Source organism: Ochlerotatus camptorhynchus, unplaced genomic scaffold (assembly GCF_037179485.1).
Source record: "Ochlerotatus camptorhynchus isolate MF236.1 unplaced genomic scaffold, CSIRO-AGI_Acam_v1.1 ptg000197l, whole genome shotgun sequence".
NCBI classification, from domain to species: Eukaryota; Metazoa; Arthropoda; class Insecta; order Diptera; family Culicidae; genus Ochlerotatus; species Ochlerotatus camptorhynchus.
Genome location: NW_027040687.1, coordinates 1,079,081 through 1,100,063, shown reverse-complemented (window position 1 = coordinate 1,100,063; position 20,983 = coordinate 1,079,081). Strand labels below are relative to the sequence as shown.

The 20,983-nt window shown below is 39.8% G+C and overlaps 1 protein-coding gene across 2 annotated transcripts in view; it reads left to right on the top strand.

Moving 5' to 3' along the window:
- The window catches only part of LOC135702779 (uncharacterized), a 117,449-nt gene extending 102,049 nt beyond the window's left edge, over positions 1 to 15,400 (top strand). For both annotated transcript variants that reach the window (XM_065223825.1, XM_065223823.1), the window contains exons 4-6: positions 13,114 to 13,742; positions 13,910 to 14,351; positions 14,422 to 15,400. In XM_065223825.1, coding sequence (XP_065079897.1) covers positions 13,114 to 13,742; positions 13,910 to 14,351; positions 14,422 to 14,768 — 1,418 coding nt within the window. In that variant the 3' untranslated portion in view covers positions 14,769 to 15,400. The remainder of the gene's footprint in view (positions 1 to 13,113; positions 13,743 to 13,909; positions 14,352 to 14,421) is intronic.
- The last annotated feature ends 5,583 nt before the right edge of the window (positions 15,401 to 20,983 follow it).

Here is a 20,983-nt window from a genome sequence, read left to right as displayed (position 1 = left end):
ATGTCTATTCCTAGAGTAACAAAACGAAAGCGTAAATCGGAAAAGGCAGTGGAGATAACCACCGAAAGCTACCGTCAAGACCTGGCTACAGCTGAGGCAACAAAAACCATCAAGTCGATCAAGAAAGGGCGAAAACTACCAAAGAAGCGAGTTAAATTTCAAATATCGGATGAACGTTGCGAAGATACCGTATGCGAATTGTGTGGTGATTCTTTTTCTGATTCAAGTGATGGTTATGGGTGGAGGAAATGCCTCGCCTGTTTGAATTGGCTTCATGCTAAATGTAGCAACGATGATGGTTTTCGATGTCGCATATGTAACTGATACATAACTCTTTTGATTTGTTGATTGTTGAATTACGACTCATTATTTTGATTTGTTCCATGAATTATTACTGATTGAATAAATGGTTTTGTACCTTAATTACCGTTTTTTACCATTTTACCATATTTTTTTTATGATAAACAGCTTTTATGAGGAAACCTTATCATGTTTACCTAATTTTAATACTAGATGTTTAATTTATTCGTGGAAAGTACTGGCGAACTCGGCATTTCCCGGCATTTATTTTGGAAACGTTTATTCCTAACTGTATGCAATGTTGTTTCTAAAGCTATGTTGAAGATTTACAGTTTACGTAATCGTTGAAAGATAACTATATAAAATAATGTTAATTCCCCCCCCCCCCCGCACTGGAGCAAACTACTCCTTCTGTATGTTCATTATGCCCCCACTACATGTTCATTTTTCCCCGAGCATCTGTTCATATTACCCCCACTGTATGTTCATTTTACCCGCATATAAAAATCAGCCTTGTATTATGAGCTGGTGGAAATACAGGAATTATATTGAAAACTTGTTGTTTTTGATACATTGCTATAGTTCACTATTTTAAATATGAAGGGAAGCTTAATGTTACGCAGTAAGACAAATATTTTATTAGTTTATAAAAGAGAAAACGGTGGAATTGCTTAGGGTGTTCATTTTACCCCCAGTTCCCCTACCACGTGGGCAGTTTGGGAAAGGGAGAAAAGTTGGCAAATGTCCACGGTCCATACAAATTTTTAACATTTTATGTGGATGATTGATAACGCAGAGCTAGGGCACGCTATGTCTGAAGGCACTTTTTTTGCAACATTCATGTACCTCAGATTTTCCTTGACAGGATGTTAGTATTGATCCTAAAAATCAAATCTGTGATGGTTTTAAAATATTTCATCTTGGGTTTTTTGAGAAAAAGTGTTTTGAAGTTTACAAAGCCGATTATGAAGGCATATATGGACTATTGACGATACAAAACTATTACGAATTGAACAAATGCACTACAAGGTTCAAATGATGATTGCATTAATCCAAATGGCATTAAATAGTTCTCTTTGACTCTCAAGTAAGATCCGTATTGATTATGTCGACTTTGACCACAGCAATTAATATTTTTTGCTAGAACAACTTCTAAATCTCTCTTCCCTCATAAGAGTAAAAGAGAAAGAAACGAGCAGGACAGTCTGAGGCAGCCACGTAATCGTAGTAGGCATTGATTTTCGTCCTGTTTCGAGTGTTTTTGTTTTTATTGGAGGTATCGTGTACAAAATCTGGAGAAAAATATTTAAAAAAACTGCATGAAGAAAATAGAGAGTTCGCTTGTTGTGCTTCGAAAAAGCAACTTTGTAAAAAAAATCAAGCCACTTTAGTAGCGATGATCGTTGAAAGATTTTTACTGGAGTTCAATAAAGGAGATAGTAGGTATCCGAAAGTTTTGTGTCCCGTACTCAGCAGGTGGTGAAGTTAAATAAGCTTGGATTTAAAAAAATATAGATGTTTGACTTAATGGCGAGATCGAAAATAAATTCTGGCACCCATGACGAATTGGTTTGAAAATCGTCTTTCCGATAATACAGGAATGAAACTCACAAGGTTAGCTATGTTTGCCCAGTGAGTTTAGGTAGTCCTAACCTTGAATTACAACAGAATTGCTAAAGCTTCATTGCAATTCCCATATTTTGAATAAGGAAACATTCAGTAAGGTTCAGCGACTTTCTAGGAAATTTTGCGAACTATAGGGAACTGTAGTGAATTTTAGGAAAGTTCGGCAAACTTTAAATAAGTTCCTCCAAAGAAGCAGAAAAATTCAACAACTTTCAAAGAAGTTCATTGAACTTCAGAAAAATTCTTCAAACTTTAAAGGTGTGCTTCGCTCTCCAGATCTGCCAACTTCAGGGACATTTTGTGAGCTTCATATGAGTTGAATGTCCTCCTGGTAAGTTCTACGAACTTCAAGAGAGTTCTATGAACTATAGAAACATTATATGAATTTCAATGATGTTCTGCAAACAGTTCTTTAAACGTGAGGAAATTTTTGCAAACTTTAGGATGTTCTGTGAATCACAGGGAAGATTTAATAACATTAGGAAAATACTATGAATTTTAAAAAAATATCTGAAAATTTCAGGAAAAAAAATCAAGAACATCAAAGAAAATCATGCAAGTTTGAAGAATTTCATCGAAGTTCAACGAAATCAAGAAAAAACTTATGAACAGGGATTTGAATTTGAATGTAACTTCTATAAGCTGTATCATCGGGTCGTTGGTGGAACAACTCTTATAAAACAGGTAAAATAGTGAGAATTTGTTGCGATATCTCTTTCTCTTTTTCGCTTCCTTTATGAAATGTGATCGAGGGCATGAGCAGGGTGGAAGGGCGTAAAAATGAGATTTTATCACCTAAAAAAATCGTGAGTACGGCTCACGCATGTTACATTTCCGTTTACCGGTATAAAAAAGGAAGCAGTTTATGAAAATTGAGGTTCACAAATATCCAGAAGAAAGATATTAACAAGAAGTTCAAACCAAACTCGACAGTCAAAGTTGTGCGGGTGTGTAGATATTTGTAAGAAAAAAACACCACAGAAAAAAATCAATTCATAAAGAATTTCAAATTATGTCGGACGCAGGTTTCTCCTGAGAAACGTCATGCATATAGTGAACACTGGAAACTTCAGAATCTCTCCAAATTGGCAGATGAAAGTAAGCATCACTTTGTTGCCAAAAGCATTAGATAGTTGGCAGGCAAAAAACTAGCCTAGGTTAATTTTTCAAACGTTGCAGGAAGACCAATGGGTTTAAATTTAAAACAGTCAGGAAAAAAATCTAAGATTTCTCACGAAGATTTACTTAGCTTTAAGAAAGATCTTAATCTGAGTGTTAATAGGGTTAGTATGTAACAGTTATCTTTATAAGTTTATATTTTACATGACTTTAAACTATACTTTTATTACTTTGGCCGTCAAACTATCCAGCTCGGCCTCAAATCAGCTATGAGGAAAGACAACGCGGCCAAGAATGATCCCAATAACGCAATATGGTGGCTGCCACAAATGCGACTCAGCATACGGAATTTGAATTCGCTGGTCGCCATTGTAGGTGCTTGATAAACGCCATTGCCTGATTGATAATCGTGCATTTTCTCAAGGATGAAATTTTAATCATCAGCTAATGAAAAACAACACATGCTGACTTTTCGATATGTTGTGTAAAAAAGCCTAAATTTTTTAAGAAAAATATAAAAACACCCTCTACCTAAAAACCATGAAAACCATAATAATCGAATACAATCAATGTTTTCAAATATAAAATCCCTATTTTTAATATCTTTATATTTCATCATTACAAGTACTTTTAATAACCTTTCATTTGATATTTTGATCTTTGAAATTGGCCCAGTTGTTCAAAGGTAATAATTTTTTGAAAAAAGTCATTTTTGAAAAAAAAAATAAAAAATAAACGATTTTTTGGACTACCCTAACGTTGAAATAGTTACCCTAATGACAAAATAAAAAAAAATATTTTGCGATAAGGATCAAAACTACCATTTCCTACCCAATTCTGAGAACCACTACACTGGAGTCGCTTTTTATGCGGGTAATACGTCCCGCGTAAAAAAAAACCGCGTCAAAAAAAAAACCGCGTAAATTCCGGAATCCGCGTAAACAAAAACCGCGTAAATTCCGAAATCCGCGTAAAAAAAACCGCGTAAAAAAAGACCGCGTAAGAAAAAACCGCGTAAAAAAAAAAACCGCGTAAAAGCGACTCCAGTGTATATCGTTTTGCAATGGAATGGCTCAATAATAGTAAATTTAGAGACTAAACCATTGTTTAATTATTTTATTAATTTAAACATTCTGACATTGTTACGATATCTGACGGTACCGAAGAGCGAATCTTACTGTATAATTGAAACTTTGTGTTTTGACAACTTTAATCCTCTTTTGAATCATTTTCAGCTGAATTTGTTTCGATCCGTAACAGTTTTGTATAATCAATAGTCCGTATACGCCTTTGTTAACAGCTAAGTAAACTTCAAAACACTTTTTCTCAAAAAACCCAAGATGAAATATTTTAAAACCTTCGCAGATTTGATTGTTAGGATCAATACTAACTTCCTGTGAAGATAAAACTGAGGTACATGAATGTTGCAAAAAAAGTGCCTTCAGACATAGCGTGTAGGGGTCTAAGATCTCACAGAACTATCAGCGTGGTTTTGGACAGCCTGAGGATTTAAGTAAAGGTCGAATGAGTACTTGAGGGCGTCGCGTGAATTACAAGATGCGTTGAGTACACTCAAGTTTTTTTTACGTACCGCGTAAAAAAACCGTGTTATCTCAAAATTAAAAAAAACTGTGCTGTGGCCTGAAAATTTTGTCTGCATTTTCATTCACGATAAAGTTTTTCTGGAGGTAAAGACCTTCCGGATGCTCATTTCAGATCATTTTGCAATTTTCTCATAACACTCACGGTGAACACTAAGTTACATACTTTTACTGATCTTTCACGACAAATCGGTTAAATATTCAACGCTTCGATCCACGTGAACAAAGTTATCAGCATCACACCATAACTTCCTGATTATGGTGTTCCCCGAAATCCCGATTATCGTGAGCATTCACGCCAAACCGCAAAACAAAATAAACGATGTTCAGATTTTACCTCTCAGAATTCTATGAAACTTCGAATACAATAGTAATAATTGTTCGCTAGAGACAAATGAACCAGGTTTGTGTTCGAATTCAACCATTTCCAGATGATTTGGAACGGTCATGTCAGTTCGTATGGAGCTCAGTCTACGTATGTAGGATTGGTCTTTGAAGACCATCAATAAAATATGCACGCAGTAAAAGCTTCGCTTTTAAAGCTGACATCGCACTGTTTGACAAAACGACAAATATTTGGTAAATTTTGAAAAATATATTTGACCAAGGTGTAATGGCCAAATATATTCGACCAAATATTGCTATTGCAAATATTGGGTTTGCATTTGTGATGGCCTTTTTTTTATTTTTTGCCAAACATGTGAAAGCAGACAAATCTACAGACATACTTCAAATCTCCGCGTACATCGTATGGGTTAGGCGAAAAGTGTGCGTTTGACTTTGTGCTGTCGCATTAATGGCCCCTCGCTCATTTTCAACTTCTATTCAATTTTCAAACTGTCGTACTCCAACGGAACTATCTACCTACCCTCTTCTAAAGATCATTCTCTAGCTAATAAATTATCACACTAAAGCTTCATGTTAGATAGCATTTCCAACCAACTCTGAAAATCGCAAACTTCTCGTATGAAGTAACATAAAAAAACACTTTGAATGGGAAGTACTTTAAAATACCCTTCAATATGGGAATCGGGATGACGTCTAGAGACCGTAAATCGATGTCAAACGCCATCTTGGAATCCAATATGGTGGCTTCCGGATTCATAAAAATAGAGATACGCTGTCAAATACCCTTCAAAATGGGTGTTTTCGGAATTAGAATGAAGTCTAGAGACCGGATATGGAGGTCCGACGCATTTTTTTGGCGTTGGACTACGTCTGTGATTTATATATGGGGGTAGACTTTGTGAAACCCAAAAATGGAACATGTAACAAAATAATGAAAGATTTTAAACGTTAATTGCTTAGCTGCCCCTGGACCAATTTCAATAATTTTAATCATAAATATTTCTACGCATCTGTTAAAATTGAGAATTTATCATTTTCAAAATGTCACTATTGAAAATTGCACGAATGTGCAATTGTTGCTATGACAGTTAAGATTATCACCGATTGCCTGCAACCGCTACTGCTCGTCGTGAGCCGCTGTAGGCCATCTATGCCAATCGCGTCACCCTCGTTCCAAACAACAGCCTCATCCGTGTTGAACACCCTAATAGCTCAGCATTCCTCTACCATCACAACTAAACGGTTCTTTTCAGGACCACCATAAATTATTGTTGTTTAAGAGTTAATTTTCATTGAACATTCGCTCGCCTTGCCGCCAGCCACATCACCCCCCAAGGCTCTTTGATAATGTATCCAGCAATCAAACGTTTGTGGTCAAATGCGTCAATCTCCTCCAATCAATTTTTGCTTTTGACGTAGGACTACGTCTGTGATTTCCTAATGGGGGCACGCTTAGTGAAAACCGAAAATGGAACATGTAACGAAATTATGAAAGATTTTGAACGTTAATAACTCAGCTGCCCCTGGACCAATTTCAATAATTGTATCACCAATCGATCAGAAATATTTCCACGCATCGATTTTGACGGAGGTGGTAAATGTTAAGCATTGTCCAAAGCGTCGAAATAACAAACGAGTCCACCAATTATGTACATGCATATGCTGTTTCCCCAACAAAGTCATCAGAGAGTCGTTAGTAGGCAAAACAAGTCGAAGTGGCAATCGCCTCCGATCTTCGGGCGTGTGTGAATAGGGAGGATGCAATTGCGCAACATCGCCATATTCAGAACGACACACAAAATGCTCTCCAGAGCTGTAATCTTGTAACCAAACTTGGAAGCAGGGATGCAAGTGATTTTGATCGATTCTCTTCATTGACTTTCTGTTTCGTTAATAACTCGACGGCAAACACATTCATTGGTACGTTTGTTGTTCTGGATGATACAAGAGTATAGCAGAAATAGTGCGAAATAGGTTAGTGTGAAGCCATGGTCATCAAAAGAGGAAATCGGTCAAAACTAGCATCGCACCGCTTTTGGTTCTGGAGTTACAATTGCTGTTTGCAATTCTTTCTCCACTGCACGAATTTGTTGCTCCCCGAATTCGGAAGCCCGAAAAAGTTCAAATCCTGTAACAACCATGAAAATGTTAAGCGGTTGAGCTTGTGTTTGCGTAGTCTAAAAAATCAACTATTTTCCTGATTGCAGGCAGTGATATCATTGGATTCATTAAAAGGCCACTGTTGGCCCACTGCCAACATTGATGGAGACGAATGGCCACCAACACGTTAGCCCACTGCTAACCACTGCCTTTTCACTGAAATAAAGGGCGTCCACGATGAAATTGCCACACTATGAAATTGCTCTAACTTTTTAACCGTTGGGTAGAATTTAATGAAAATTTGGGTGGGTTTAGTTCATAGTGCATTATTTACATCCTGCAAGTTTTAAAGTCCTGTGATCAAAACTCGCGGAAATGGAGTCGAAAGAACAGCTCGTGCGTGATAAAATCTTGCGCATTCATCACGAGAACAAGGATCTCTCGCATCGTTCCATCGCTAAAACGTTGGGAATCGCGAATTCCACGGTGTCGCGAGTGATTAAGCGGTTCGAGGACCGGTTGACCACCGATCGGAAGCCCAGAAGTGAAGGAAAAAGTATTCCGTACAACACCAAAAATCACAACCGCGTAGTTGGGGCCTTCAACCGAAATCCGAACGCCTCCGTTAGGGATGTGGCTAAGAAGCTGCACCTAAGCCGAAGTTTTGTCCAGAAGGCCAAAACTAAGGCTGGGCTTCGAACGTTCAAGGTACAAAAGGCCCCTAATCGCGACGAGAAGCAGAACAAGTCCGCCAAAACCCGTGCCAGGAAGTTGTACCTCAACATGCTGACGAAAGTTGAATGCTGCATCATGGACGACGAAACATATGTGAAGGCCGACTTCAAACAGATCCCCGGCAACCTGTTTTTCACGGCCAAGGATAAGTTCAGCGTTCCGGAGCATGTCCGCACTCAGAAGATGTCCAAATTTGCGAAGAAATTCCTGGTTTGGCAAGCCATCTGCACGTGCGGGAAGCGGAGTGCACCTTTCGTGACCCAGGACACGATGAACGGACAGGTGTACATAAAAGAGTGCCTCCAGAAGCGGCTGCTTCCTCTCCTGAAGGCCCACAACGTCCCAACAATCTTCTGGCCGGATTTGGCCTCATGCCACTACTCCAAGGACGTGCTGAAGTGGTATGCGGACAATAAGGTCAATTTCGTGCCGAAAATGTTCAACCCTCCCAACACTCCGGAGCTCCGCCCCATCGAGAAGTACTGGGCGATTATGAAGCAGCACCTTCTTAAACGACCTAAGGTAGTGAAGACAGTCGAGGAACTGAAGAAAGTATGGGTTTACATGCAAAAAACGGTTGATTCACAGGTTGTGCAGAATCTTATGGCCGGGGTTAAGGCCAAGGTGCGGGCATTTGCGTATGGACTATAAATAAAATACGAGTAAAATGGTAAAATGAAGTTTAATAGTTATTTCTCAATCCCTGAAAATTTGATGGCAATCGGATGAAAACTCGAATTTTGCGAATCAATTTTGTGTGTGGCAATTTCATCGTGGACACCCTTTATGTTAGGTCATTGCCAACATTAGTATCGATGGATGGCCAACCACATATCAGCCCACTGCTGGTCCGTGACGCGGCGATTGTGTTCACACACTGTCAACACAACCACACGAAACGAAACGAATTGGCGATAAAGGTACATTACCACTACACGCCCGCTAACGAACGATTGCGATGATGTGACTCACCAAAGCTAGCTTCCAATTCACCCAACGATAAGCTTCGTCTACCGAAAATTCTTGCTAATGAGCTTTGAAAAGAACTCAGCTCTTTTGTAGGATGTAGCGAGCTATATAGGTACACCGAGTGAAAAGAAACCACGTTGTTTCCGAAGGTCGGGCCCAAGCCGTTTCGAGGCGGCGCTCGAACATATCGGCTAATCTGGTCAAAACAATGGAAATTTTTCTCGCTTGGGAAAACAGAAACACTGGATTTGACGTGTTTCTCTATGTTCATTCTTCGGCTTCTCGTATAAAACTGAACAATGGTTCGTAGAAGTAGTAGCAAAATTATGTTTATTTCTGTTGATTACAGTAGTACATTGATTTATCATATTAATTGATTAGCCTACCTGGCTCTTCATCTTTGTTTAATTTGATATTCTAATTTAATATTTGCGTTTTTCAACTAGTTTACAGAATACCCCTTTGGGGATGTGTTTTATTTGAATTGAAAAAAGTGATAACCTACCTAACTATGAGTATAACTTAACCTAACGTGCTAGATCACGTATGATCTGATGATTTGATCTTAGACAGGTGTCTCTGAACCTTTCCAGGATGAAAACTCTCCGTTCTTCTAATGTTTGAATTCCAGCCAGGAGGTGGATCTCAGAATTTCTAGTCCGCGGGGGACTGTTTAGGACCACCCTAAGGATCTTGTTCTGGATCCTTTGGAGTTTAAGGTGATGGCATTTTGCGCAACTCTCCCAGATTGGCATACCGTACAAGCTTATTTTTCAGGGACAGGGTTGACTTCCTGTTGATAAGTGGATACAACGATCTTATCAAGATGTTGCACTTGCTTTTCGTTTTGTCAACGTGCTCCCTGAAAAGAAGCTTGCTGTCTAGTGTTAGCCCGAGGTACACGACCTCTTTGGACCATTCCACCTTGTTATTCTCCGACGGAACAAGTCTGGGAGATTTAGAGTGTGGTAAGATTGGATCTTTGCCGCGTTGATACGGATCTTCGAGCTGTTGAAGTATTCAGACTGGACGTCTAGGCCTCTCTGAAGTTTGGCAGTCAGAGCTCCGATGACCCTACCCTTGTAGACGATGGATGTGTCATGTGCGAACAGAGACAACGATCCACCATCAGGGAGAGCCGGCATATCGGAGGTGAACAGGTTAAATAGGATGGGGCCAAGGATGCTTCCTTGTGGAACCCCGGCACCGATGCTGAAAGCATCCGATGTGATGCCATTCAGAGAGACTCGGAACGTCCTGTCCGATAGAAAGTTGTTTATTATCTTCACTAGGAAGATTGGAAGACCGTACTGCTGCAATTTGAACACCAGGCCATCATGCCAGACATTGTCGAACGCTTTTTCAACGTCTAACAACGCCATGGCAGATGTTTTCGAAACATACTTGTTCCGTCTGAGAATGTTTGTTACTCGAGTTAGCTGGTGGACGGTCGAACGACCTTTCCGAAAACCAAACTGTTCCTCGAGTAACCAGTTGTTTTCACCGGCAGATGTTAGGAGCCGGTGGTACACTGCTCTTTCGAACAGTTTTGATAACCCTGAGAAAAGGCTGATTGGTCGATAACTTGAAGGAGAGGACGGATCCTTCCCAGGTTTCCGGATCGGTATGACTTTAGCTGACTTTAAACACGAGGGGAAGCAGCCAAGTCTGAGGCACTGATTAAAAATCAGTGCCAGATGGTTGTAGAATCTGGAACTCAAGTGTTTGAGTTCCAGATTCAGAATGTTGTCGAAACCTGGGGCTTTCATGTTTTTAGATAATTTGATATAGGCCAACAGTTCGTCAGCACAAATCTTGGATTCCTCGGGTAAAATGTTGGGAATCTGATGAAGATTGGTTGCATTTTCAGCAACCTCAGATTCATGAGGGCTGACGATGTTTTGTCCGAGATTATGGGAGCTGACGAAGTGTTGACCTATCGCGGCAGCCTTCTCTTCAGGAGTTATTGCTTTTATAATATCAAAAAACTACGAAAAAGTTACATTTATGATACATTCGGCTCTGTGATTAGTCGATGCAAGCTCACTGTTGATTCGGCCAAGTCAGCGACGGTCGACTGTATTTCTCCCTCTCTCTCTCTCTCTACGCCGGCTCGATTCGTAACGCATACACACACAAAAGGACCGCGAGTGTTGTAAACGCTTCTTGCCGGAGAGTGGCGCGTTGACACGGCTGACGGTGGTGAACGTTTGGAAGTTTCGCTATTGCGAACAGCCACTTTTCGTACAATTTTACAAGCTTTATGATTACCATACTTAATGATTTAAAACATACAAAACATGAGAAATTTTCTATTTAAAATGTAAAAATTCTGATGTGAGTCAAGTTTGACAGATGCATTTTTATCATCACTACAACAACAGCGCCACGGGTGGCCGGTGGTTGGTTGGATATTATTAATTATTTTTTTCGAAAACGACAAAAAACATGAGGTTTACACACTTTATTTTTTTTTTGCCAAGATTCCAGGGTTGGTAGCGAGTCACTGAGCTGAGAATTTCAGTGAAGCTCTATAAAAAAAAAACTGCAGGAACATAAGGGAAGTTATCACGCTGAAAATATGGGAAACTTACTGAAAGCTGTAAGAACTTCAAAGCAGTTATTTTAGCATCCGAGACTTTTCAGGAACTTTTATGAAGTTCCTAGAATTTCAGAGAACTTCACAGGTGTCAAGCGAACTTGAGAAATTTAGAAAACTTTAGGGGTATTGCAAAACTTTTTAAGAAGCTCTAAGCACCTCAGAAAAGCTAAATAGATTAAAAATCTGAATCGTAAATTTAGATAAATTCAAGATAGTTTCATGATGTGCTGAAAACACAAATCGAGAACCCTTAAGATGTTCCGCGAATTTTAAGGAACCTTCAGAAATATTTTAAAAACTTCACAGAAGTCCAGAGAGTTTCAGGGAAATTTAAAGGTGTTTACGGGAATTCTATTTATTTCCGAGCAGAACCGAGATCTTCAATAGAACTAAGAGCTTTATGGAAGCTTCGAGATCAGAGACAGGTCAGAGAATCAAAGGGCCGTTCAAGAAGTTTCGAGAAGCTCAGTGAATTTCCGAAAACTTCAGCAAAGCTCCGAGAGAATCTCTGGAAGTTTTATGAACATCCGGAAAACGTGAGAATATTTTAAGGGTGTTATATCATGGAGATTTCAAAACCTAAAAAAATGAGAAAATTTAGCTAAGTTGATTGGAGAACATAAACGAAGTTCCATTAATAAAAAAACGAACTTTTAGCAAGCAGAAGAACTGAATTTAGATATTTTTAGATAGTTAATGAAGTTCCGAGTACTTCGAGGACGATCAGATAGCTTCAGAATAATCCCATTAACTTAAGCAAATTTGCAGCAACTTATGGAGAACCGTGGAATTATAGGCTGTTCCAAGAACTCTATGATTGATCCTAAAACGTCAGACGCGTCAGGGAATTATGAATATGTATCAGAAAATTTACTGGATTATTAAACAAATTTAGAGAACTTCGGGTAAGCATAGATAAGTTCAGTGAAAAGCGAGTGTTAATAATGGTTATAATACGGAACATTTTCAAAACTCCAAGGCAAATTAATCAATTTCAGTAAAGTTGCGGGTTCTTAAAAAATACTGATAAATTCAGGGCAGTCTAGAGAACTTTACAGAAATTCAGTAATCGTTTAGACACCAGTAAAGTCTAGACTATTGAAGAAGTTTTAAATTAGTGTCGATAATTTAAGAAAAGTTTTATGAACTTCAGAAAAATCTTGAGAACTTCGTTGAAAATCAAAGAAATATACTAATTATTTCGTTCTAATTCCATGAAAATTTCAAAAGTTCCATAAATTTAGAAAAACTTCGGAAACGTTACAGAAAGACAGTGGTCTTCAGAAACCAAAAAAAAAAATATTTTTTTTTAAATTTATTTCTTACTGAAGATTAATCCACTGTGAATCTGGTAATAAATGGTTGTATTTTAAAATTCATTATTTTCTTGAAATTTTCCTTAGTAACAAATTTTTAAAATTCTTTGAAACTTCCAGGTATTTTAGGGGAAGTTTTTTTTTTTAAATTAATACCGTCGGTTTGGTAATAAACTTTCAATTGAACAGAAGAAATCAAATAACGTAGATTGGTATACGGATCCCTAAATCCTAATCTATTGCGTATTCGGGATTTGCCGTAGTTTTTGCCTTACTTATCAGACGCATTTTTGAACAGCAAGAATAACACACTGACTTCAAATGCTCCCGACATTACCTGTAACCGAAAACTCGCAGCTTTCTCTGAAAACAAATCCGCCCCTCTCTTCATTTCCAGGCATCGGCGTCGGGCTGGCAACGTCCGCCGCTTTCGTCGCTCTCAACCATTACTTTGCGAAAAAGCGAGGCCAGGCCGTCGGTCTATCGATGGCCGGCACAGCAATCGGAATGCTAATCATGCCCCAGCTGGTCCGATATCTACTGGAATCGTACGACTTCCGTGGTGCGGTGTTGATTCTCAGCGGTCTAGCGCTGCATGCTGCCGTCGGGGCCACTCTGCTGCAACCCATCAAGTGGCACCTCAAGGAGGAAGAGGTTGACATCGAGATGGTGGAAGCTCCCGCGATGGGTATCATCCTGGAGCAGGAGGACGACGGCGACAACGATAGTCTGCCGGAGATCAAGAGTCTGTTGTTTCCCCGGAGGGATAGGAAACTGTCGGAAAATTGTCCATCGCCACAACCGAACGGGCTGCCGAAGCGGCCAACCTTCCCGAGGATAACGTCCAGCGTCAGCATACAGAACGGAACGGTTATAGGGTCGATGCGGACGAGGCCATCTTTCCCGCGGATCACTTCGACGGCCAGCATGAGCTTAGCACTGAGGAAGCGAAGAGAATCTGTCGTTTCGCGACTGTCGGCGCTGGATTTCACCGGCAGTGGCAGCTGTATGCACATTCACGTGGATGTAAGTATGATCAAACGGTTTTGAGACCGGTTGGAGGAACCCTTGCCCTTGTGTGCGCGGGAAAGCTTTTTTTTTATTGCCATCACCTTAAGATAGATGGCAGCAGAAGAGCGAACACAACTTGAAAGCTGATTTTCCCTTTTCTTTTTCTCGTTCTTCATTCGCAGACTGGCGACGTCGATGCGGAGGACGTCGACTACGAAATCATTCGGCGCGTGAATACGCACGTTGGCTCGTTCACACGTGCTCCGAAGCGGATCGAAACCGTTAAATCGGAACTGGGGCTGGAGATGGTGAAACCAAAGGTTTCCTTCTTCCAGCGCTTCACGGCCTTGATGGACGTTGGTCTGCTGCGGGATGTGATCTATTTGAACATTCTCTTCGGGCTGTCGATTTTCTACGTGGCGGAGATGAACTTCAAGATGGTGACCCCATTCTTCCTGTCGAGTTTAGGCTTCAGCAAGGCGGAAACGGCCTTCTTCCTGTCGGTTTCGGCCCTGACGGACATTGCGGCTCGTGTCATCGTGCCACCGATCGGGGATAAGTTAAAAATTCGGAAGCGGTTGATTTTTATGACGGCACTGGTCTTTGTGGCCATCACCAGATCGAGTAAGTATAATCGAATTAGAGATTCTCAACGAGTGTGATGATGATTATGTATTTCTTTCTTTCCGAAAAGTTGTCGCCCACCAGCGGACTTACGGCGAGCTGATGGTGTGGTTGTCGATCACAGGCTTTTTCCGTGGGGTCGCCCTGGCCAACTTTACCCTGTGCGTGTCGGAGTATTCGTCCCTGGAGAAGCTTCCGGCTGCCTTCGGGTGGCACATGGTCGGCAAGGGGGTGTTTGTCATTGCCTTCGGACCGCTGATCGGTGCCATCCGCGATTGGACCGACAGCTATCCGATCTGCATACACGCGCAGTCGGTTTGCATCTTCCTGTGTGTGTTCGCGTGGCTGGTCGAGTTCGCCATCAAGCGGTTTCAAACGAAGAAGGTAGTGGAAGCGAACCCGAGTATGGCGGCGTGAGAGCTTTATATCGTCGGTTGCACTTGTTGCCTATGGAAAGGAGAGTTAGTTTTTACCCAGAGTATCGGACGAATGAGAACGTTGAGTTATTATGTGCAGGAACATATTTTCCTAATCTAGTTAAAACAAATATTGTCGTGTAAGCATAAGACTGCGATATACATATAGACGAGATCGGTATTTTAATTTATATGACAGATATGTGAACATCAAAATATCGCGATCCTACGACTAGGTGAGGTACTTATAAACAAATTTTCAAAAGTATGAGCACAGTATTAGTGAAAGTAAAACTAATATTATATCTATTCGAATCGGCGAGTACTGAATTGAGCCTTATAGAGCTTAAACTGATTAGGAGAAACAAAGGCGGAAAAACAAACGAAGACGGGAGCTGTGTTGTTTTGATAGATTTATGGATCGTTGTAGACGACAGAGAAATTTTCATCTTCATATATGATAGGAAAGTAGTTTGTTGATCAAAAGTAGGAAATAGGAGCAAACTATTCTAGGCATTAGTGTGTGCGCAGCGCGCGGGAGAATCTCGTCGGTTTGCGCAAATGTGTTAAGATTAAAGTGATAATGACGTGCTAGCGAGATGCTGATGCTAGTGAAACTATAATGCGACTGTACTACAATGAGAGAATGGTAGTTTGATTTTTTGAGAAATTTCCTTGATCCAAATATGACAGCAGCAGACTGTGAACTTCGAATCCAAAGCGAAGCGAAGGAATATGTGTCACCTCTGAACTATATACTTTAAACTCCTGGCTGTATCTTATCCAAAATCGAACTCCCAGTTCCTTAAATGTATGCATTGTAATGTCCAACAATGGTACTAACTCTTCATCCTGTTTTCGATGACGGCAATCGAATGTGCAGGAAGGCAGCTTCCACACCTGCCAAGGATATCGCACCCATTCCACACACACATTGGACGGGACCAACGGCCTTACTTCCCTGCCTAAGGAAGACGTGACCAGAGATTTTTATGCCTCAGAAAAATCTCACCCAGACCCATTGGGGTGAGAAAGTAGTCACGCTTTCCACTACACCACCGGCGCCGACGAGTTTGAACCTCAACCCGAGCCAGGTTACAAAAACAAACGTTCGCACTGACGTTCGACAGGCAACAAGCAGACCCAATCTTCACACCCGAACCAGGTTGGAACTGAATCAAAAACAAATTCGCTAATAGTAATGAAAAGTTGAGGAAATTAAGCATGCTTAGTAATGGAACAACATCATTTGGGTCTATTTCGGATTTGAAAACTAGTATTTTAAGAAAAAAAAAAAAAACGAAATGAATTATTCGTCGCGGTTTCGAAGGAATTCTCATACTTTTCTCTTAATACTGTAACGTTCTCCGTGTTACGCTAAGCTGACAGCTTAAGCGCCACCTTCCAAAGAAGGACCGTCAACTCGTTCTTAATTACCCGGCAAGAAACTTCCCTTCTCAGGGCAGGTCACTCAAATGTTGACACAAACGAACTTACTTAAATATTTTGACCCAAACGTTTAAAGCCAACCAATTAGATTAGGATACTCAAATTTAAAAACACCAATTCAAACCGCGAAAATTAAATAATTCTTTAAAATCAACCAAGGGGAAATATGCAATAGTTCTTTAAACCCAAACCAACAAATATAACAAATATAAACACATACAAATAACGTGACGCAAAAGATGTGTGAAGTAACTAATCTAAACTAGAAGTAATTTTTATTTATTATTCAATTCAATTGGACGAAACCCGTATATACTTAACTTAAATTTATCGAATTAGCGATTTATTAATTAAAAATTCAAGGGAAATAGAAATTTATTGAATTAAGGCAAACCTAACAGTTTCCTACTGTGACGTCACGTTTATAGTTCATGTGTGTTAGCATAGCCATTCAAGAACAAATCAAACTAATGTGAGCAGTTTCGGACCGATCTGACCTGGTTCCTTCAGCGTATCCGGTCCCTCGTCGGATGTCCCGCCACGTTCTAGTACGCAAACTCAAACCCGATCAGTTCGTCTCCGAAAGCTTACGCACCAAGATGACTCGCGCGTGGGCAATAGACGTCCCCAAGGGTAGTGGAGTGATGAGCTGTTGAGCAGCTGTACGCAGCTTACGCCGCACGACTTGGCGAGACGAGTCGTTCCAACAAAGGCTACGAATTGCGCAGTAGCAGTGGTAATTCGTCGTAGCCGAACGGTTGTGCTACGAGAAAATGCACAGTAGCAGTAACGGGTGGGCGTTATTGCCGTCTGATCAACAGTCAGCATAAGACGGTGGATGTCCTAGCTGCTTGAAACAGTCCGCTCCAGTTTCGACGATATTTGCCGATTCTAGCACTAGCCAATACAAGCCGATACAAGCCGGCCGCGTTAACTGGGCAAGGAGCGCCTGAATTTCAAATTTCACCAACTTCACAATGTATATTCAATGTCAATTTTGATATGATCTTGCACTCGACAAATTCAAAATTCGATTTAAGATGTTGCGCAGTAAATTTCACTCAGTTGTCTTCAACATAAATCAGCATTTAACAACTTCTGATAACTTCAAAGCACTCCACTCAAATGATTCGATAGACACGGAGTAGCTTGGGTTGTGCCTAAAAACTACTGCACGTCGAATGAGAACGACTCAAATTTGAGTTTAGTTCACTCATAATCGCCAAAAGTGCAGGAACTTAGCGATGAGTAAAATTTGTCCCATGGTTTCCTGTGGAAAACCTAAAAAATCTGCCGGAAAATGAGGAAATTGACGAAAATTTTATTCAGTCTAGGAGTAGTACAATCTCGACAGTACACGGTGATATTGACAATTCTGCTTTGGTCACTCATTTTAGCTAGCAGTCATAGTCAAGGCAAACCATGTCAATTGTCAATGACAATGGTGTCAGTGACGAACATGTGCAAATTTGTTTATTAGCTAAATTTGTAACTAAATTAAATGACTTGAGGAAAACAATTACATGGATCCATTTTAGTGAACAAGTATCTACGTACTGAGCTACTTGGATAACAATAATGTGACACAGAATGTACTAAATTACACTTTCTGTTACCAGGTGAATCATTGTCATTGACGAAAAAACGAATGAGATTTTGACGAAGGTTTTTTTGAGGATCAAGTCTGTCAGTGACTATGTGACGAACAATTTTGTCAATATCGCGCGAAAGTCTGTCAATGACAATGACAAATCTCAGCACTGGTAGTACCAATAGACTGAGTGAATCCAATCTTTACTTTTCTCAAATTCGGGAATTTTTCCCTGGAAAATCCTGGAAAGACCTAGGAAAACATGAGGCAAATTAACTCATCGCAGAGTTCCTGCACTTTTGGCGATTATGAGCGAACTAAACTCAAATTTGAGTCGTTCTTATTCGCCGTTTGCGTAAATTCTTCCTATTGGCAGATTCGAGAGAATAAACGAAGTCGTACAAAGTGTTAAGCATAATAGCGAAGACAACATATCAAGAAGACTGGCAACTCTTCCATTTTCTCATACGACAGCTATGAGACCGACACAATCGCGTCATCTGCCGCTCAAAAGTAAAAGCTTCGAACGAATTTGATAGCAAAGATTACATCCTCAGAAGAAAGGTTTGTGTATTTGCTAATTTTTCTATGCGTTGCTTCCACCTTCACTCAAGCGCAGCGCTATTGTATCTGTCGCTTGGATTCTGGCAAAGTTGCCAGTCTTCTTGATATGATGTCTTTGATAATAGCCAAAATCTATTGAATTCTCTACGACGCAATGGTTTTAAATTTTAAAAATGGTATCTTAACTACCGTGACAAAAACTAGGTGGCGTCTACAAAAGGTGGGTGTCTAAGATAGCATACCAACTGACAGTATGCTCTGAAAATTTATGGACATCCAAAGCTTTCAGGAAACTTATCTTTACTTGTATGGGTAGCACCATAGAGCCCAACAAACAATTCAAAGTCACAAATAAGCATACACATTGAATAAATGCTGTATAACAGTGTACAATGCTGAATAAAACAGGATGTCGAATTATGTGCTGAAAAAAGCTCATTGAGATCGATAGATGCGCTTTTATTCCGCCGTTTGCTCTGATATGATTAATTTCCTTATTAAAAGCTTTATAAACGTTGACTATCTTCCTTATTCAGAACCAAAAGTTTGATCTAATAACAAACTGAATAAGTGTAATTTGCACATACATTGTCGCTTTTATTCGACTGTTTTCAAATGATTGAATAAAATGCTTTATGCTAAATGTTTTCTAGCTCCATTATTAGATTTCATTGCATTGCTTTACAATATTGCTGAATAAAGTTGAATACAGTCAGCATAATAGCTCTTATACCACTATGCGTCACATGATTTGTAAATGCTTTATAAACGACGTATTAGATTCATTATTCGACAACACTGATTCAGTCTTACAACAATGCGAAATCAGTAGAGTAGTGGTTACCGTTTCCGCTTTCCAATTAGAAGGTCGTGAGTTCAATCCCAAGCTCAACCTTTTTTTTATTTGTTTAGAACATAATTAATTTAAATAGTAATCATCGATCACATGACTCACGATAATGAATGCATTGATCTAGTTTAAAATATAACCGAGCATCCTTTCTTTCGACTTGGAGATGTGAAGAGGCAACATTGGTCTCATTTAAAACAACGATGAATGAATTAATCATTCCTTGAAGGAGCTAGAGTTGCGATCGGGAGTGCTGATAGGTATTTACTTTCATGCAAGCTTATATAGATTATTGAGTTGCCCATATGATGAATTCTAGGATAGCTCAGATGACAAGGCAAGCGGCTGGTGATCGGAAGGTACATGGTTCGATTCCCATACAACGGCATGTATAAGTATTTAATAAATTTTCTAATATCTGTGTGGTGCGAGCCACGTCAGAAATATTGAAATACAATACACTTAAGGAAGAAACACACACACCCTTCCCTTGTCCCTGTCTGTCCTCTTATTTTCGGGTTAATTTTCCCACAGTTGAATAGTCGTTTAATAAATGTATAATAATGTCTAATTAAACGTTACTTCACATGATAATCAAGCGTGTATACAGAGCATCACTGTTTTAAGGAAGCAATGATGTCTAATAAACGCTGAATAATCAAAAATTGTATCGTATAAACTCTATTACAACTCATATAAGTAAATAAAAGCTTCTCCGACATACCTTATACAACACCAGTAGTTCAATGTTGTGGTTGAATAAATTCTCCAGATTTGTGTGAACAAAGCCTGAACAGAAGTTATTATTAAAAATAGTACAAGTACTATTAAGCATGCAGTTGAATAAAATGGCCAAGAAGTCGTTTCTTCAATAGACGATTGTTTGTTGGGAGGTAACTCTAAGACAAGAAGGTCCCGAATTAACGTGCTGAACTTTTTGACTCAGCTCTGGTACTCTCTTCGGTCCCAAGCTAATCGATTCACCCCTCGAAACATAGAAAAATCCACTAACACTTCATTTTATCTGTCAAACTTTCATAGCGAATCAAAACAAACATTGTGTAGTACTAGAATTTGGACTAGAATGGGGTACGTAATCGATTTGCTGGGGACCAATAGGCTAGTCAAATAGTGAGCCAATTTAAAATCGTTAGTTTCGTATTGATTGTTGGTAGTAGTACGAACGAACGGGTAAACATTAATAGAAAAATATTAGGATTCAAAACAACGTTACAATACGACCCATCAAGCGGCGCACAATGGTCTCATCTTTTGTTTTGGCAATTTTATCCCACCAATTTTTCATCTGACCAGCCGTTTTGATGACTGTACCTTTTACCACAGACAAACAGACGTAACTCTTTGAAAAAGTTTTTCTTGAAAACATAGTATCTCCAAACATAGGACCTCAGTAGCGACATCTCTAAGGCTTCTCGCGGAAAACAAGCTTGCTCCCTAACTCGCAAACAATATTACATGAAAGTTCTATATAATGTATAGAAATGTCAAAGTGATCCGATGCCAACGCTGCGGCGAGTAGTTCGCCTTGTAAAATGTTGGTCCTGTAGGTTGTCCAAAGTCGGCCTTTCATCAACCATAAGTATGCACCCACCGGACTTCGTCAGTAGGTTGTCATACAGCTTTCGAACACGGGTTCTAGCTACGGTATTCTGCTTGAGTGATCGATTTGGTAGCCTACTGGCGCGGTATGCCTGTAAACCTACGCGGTAGCGAATTCGCTGCCCTGTACTACGGACGGCAT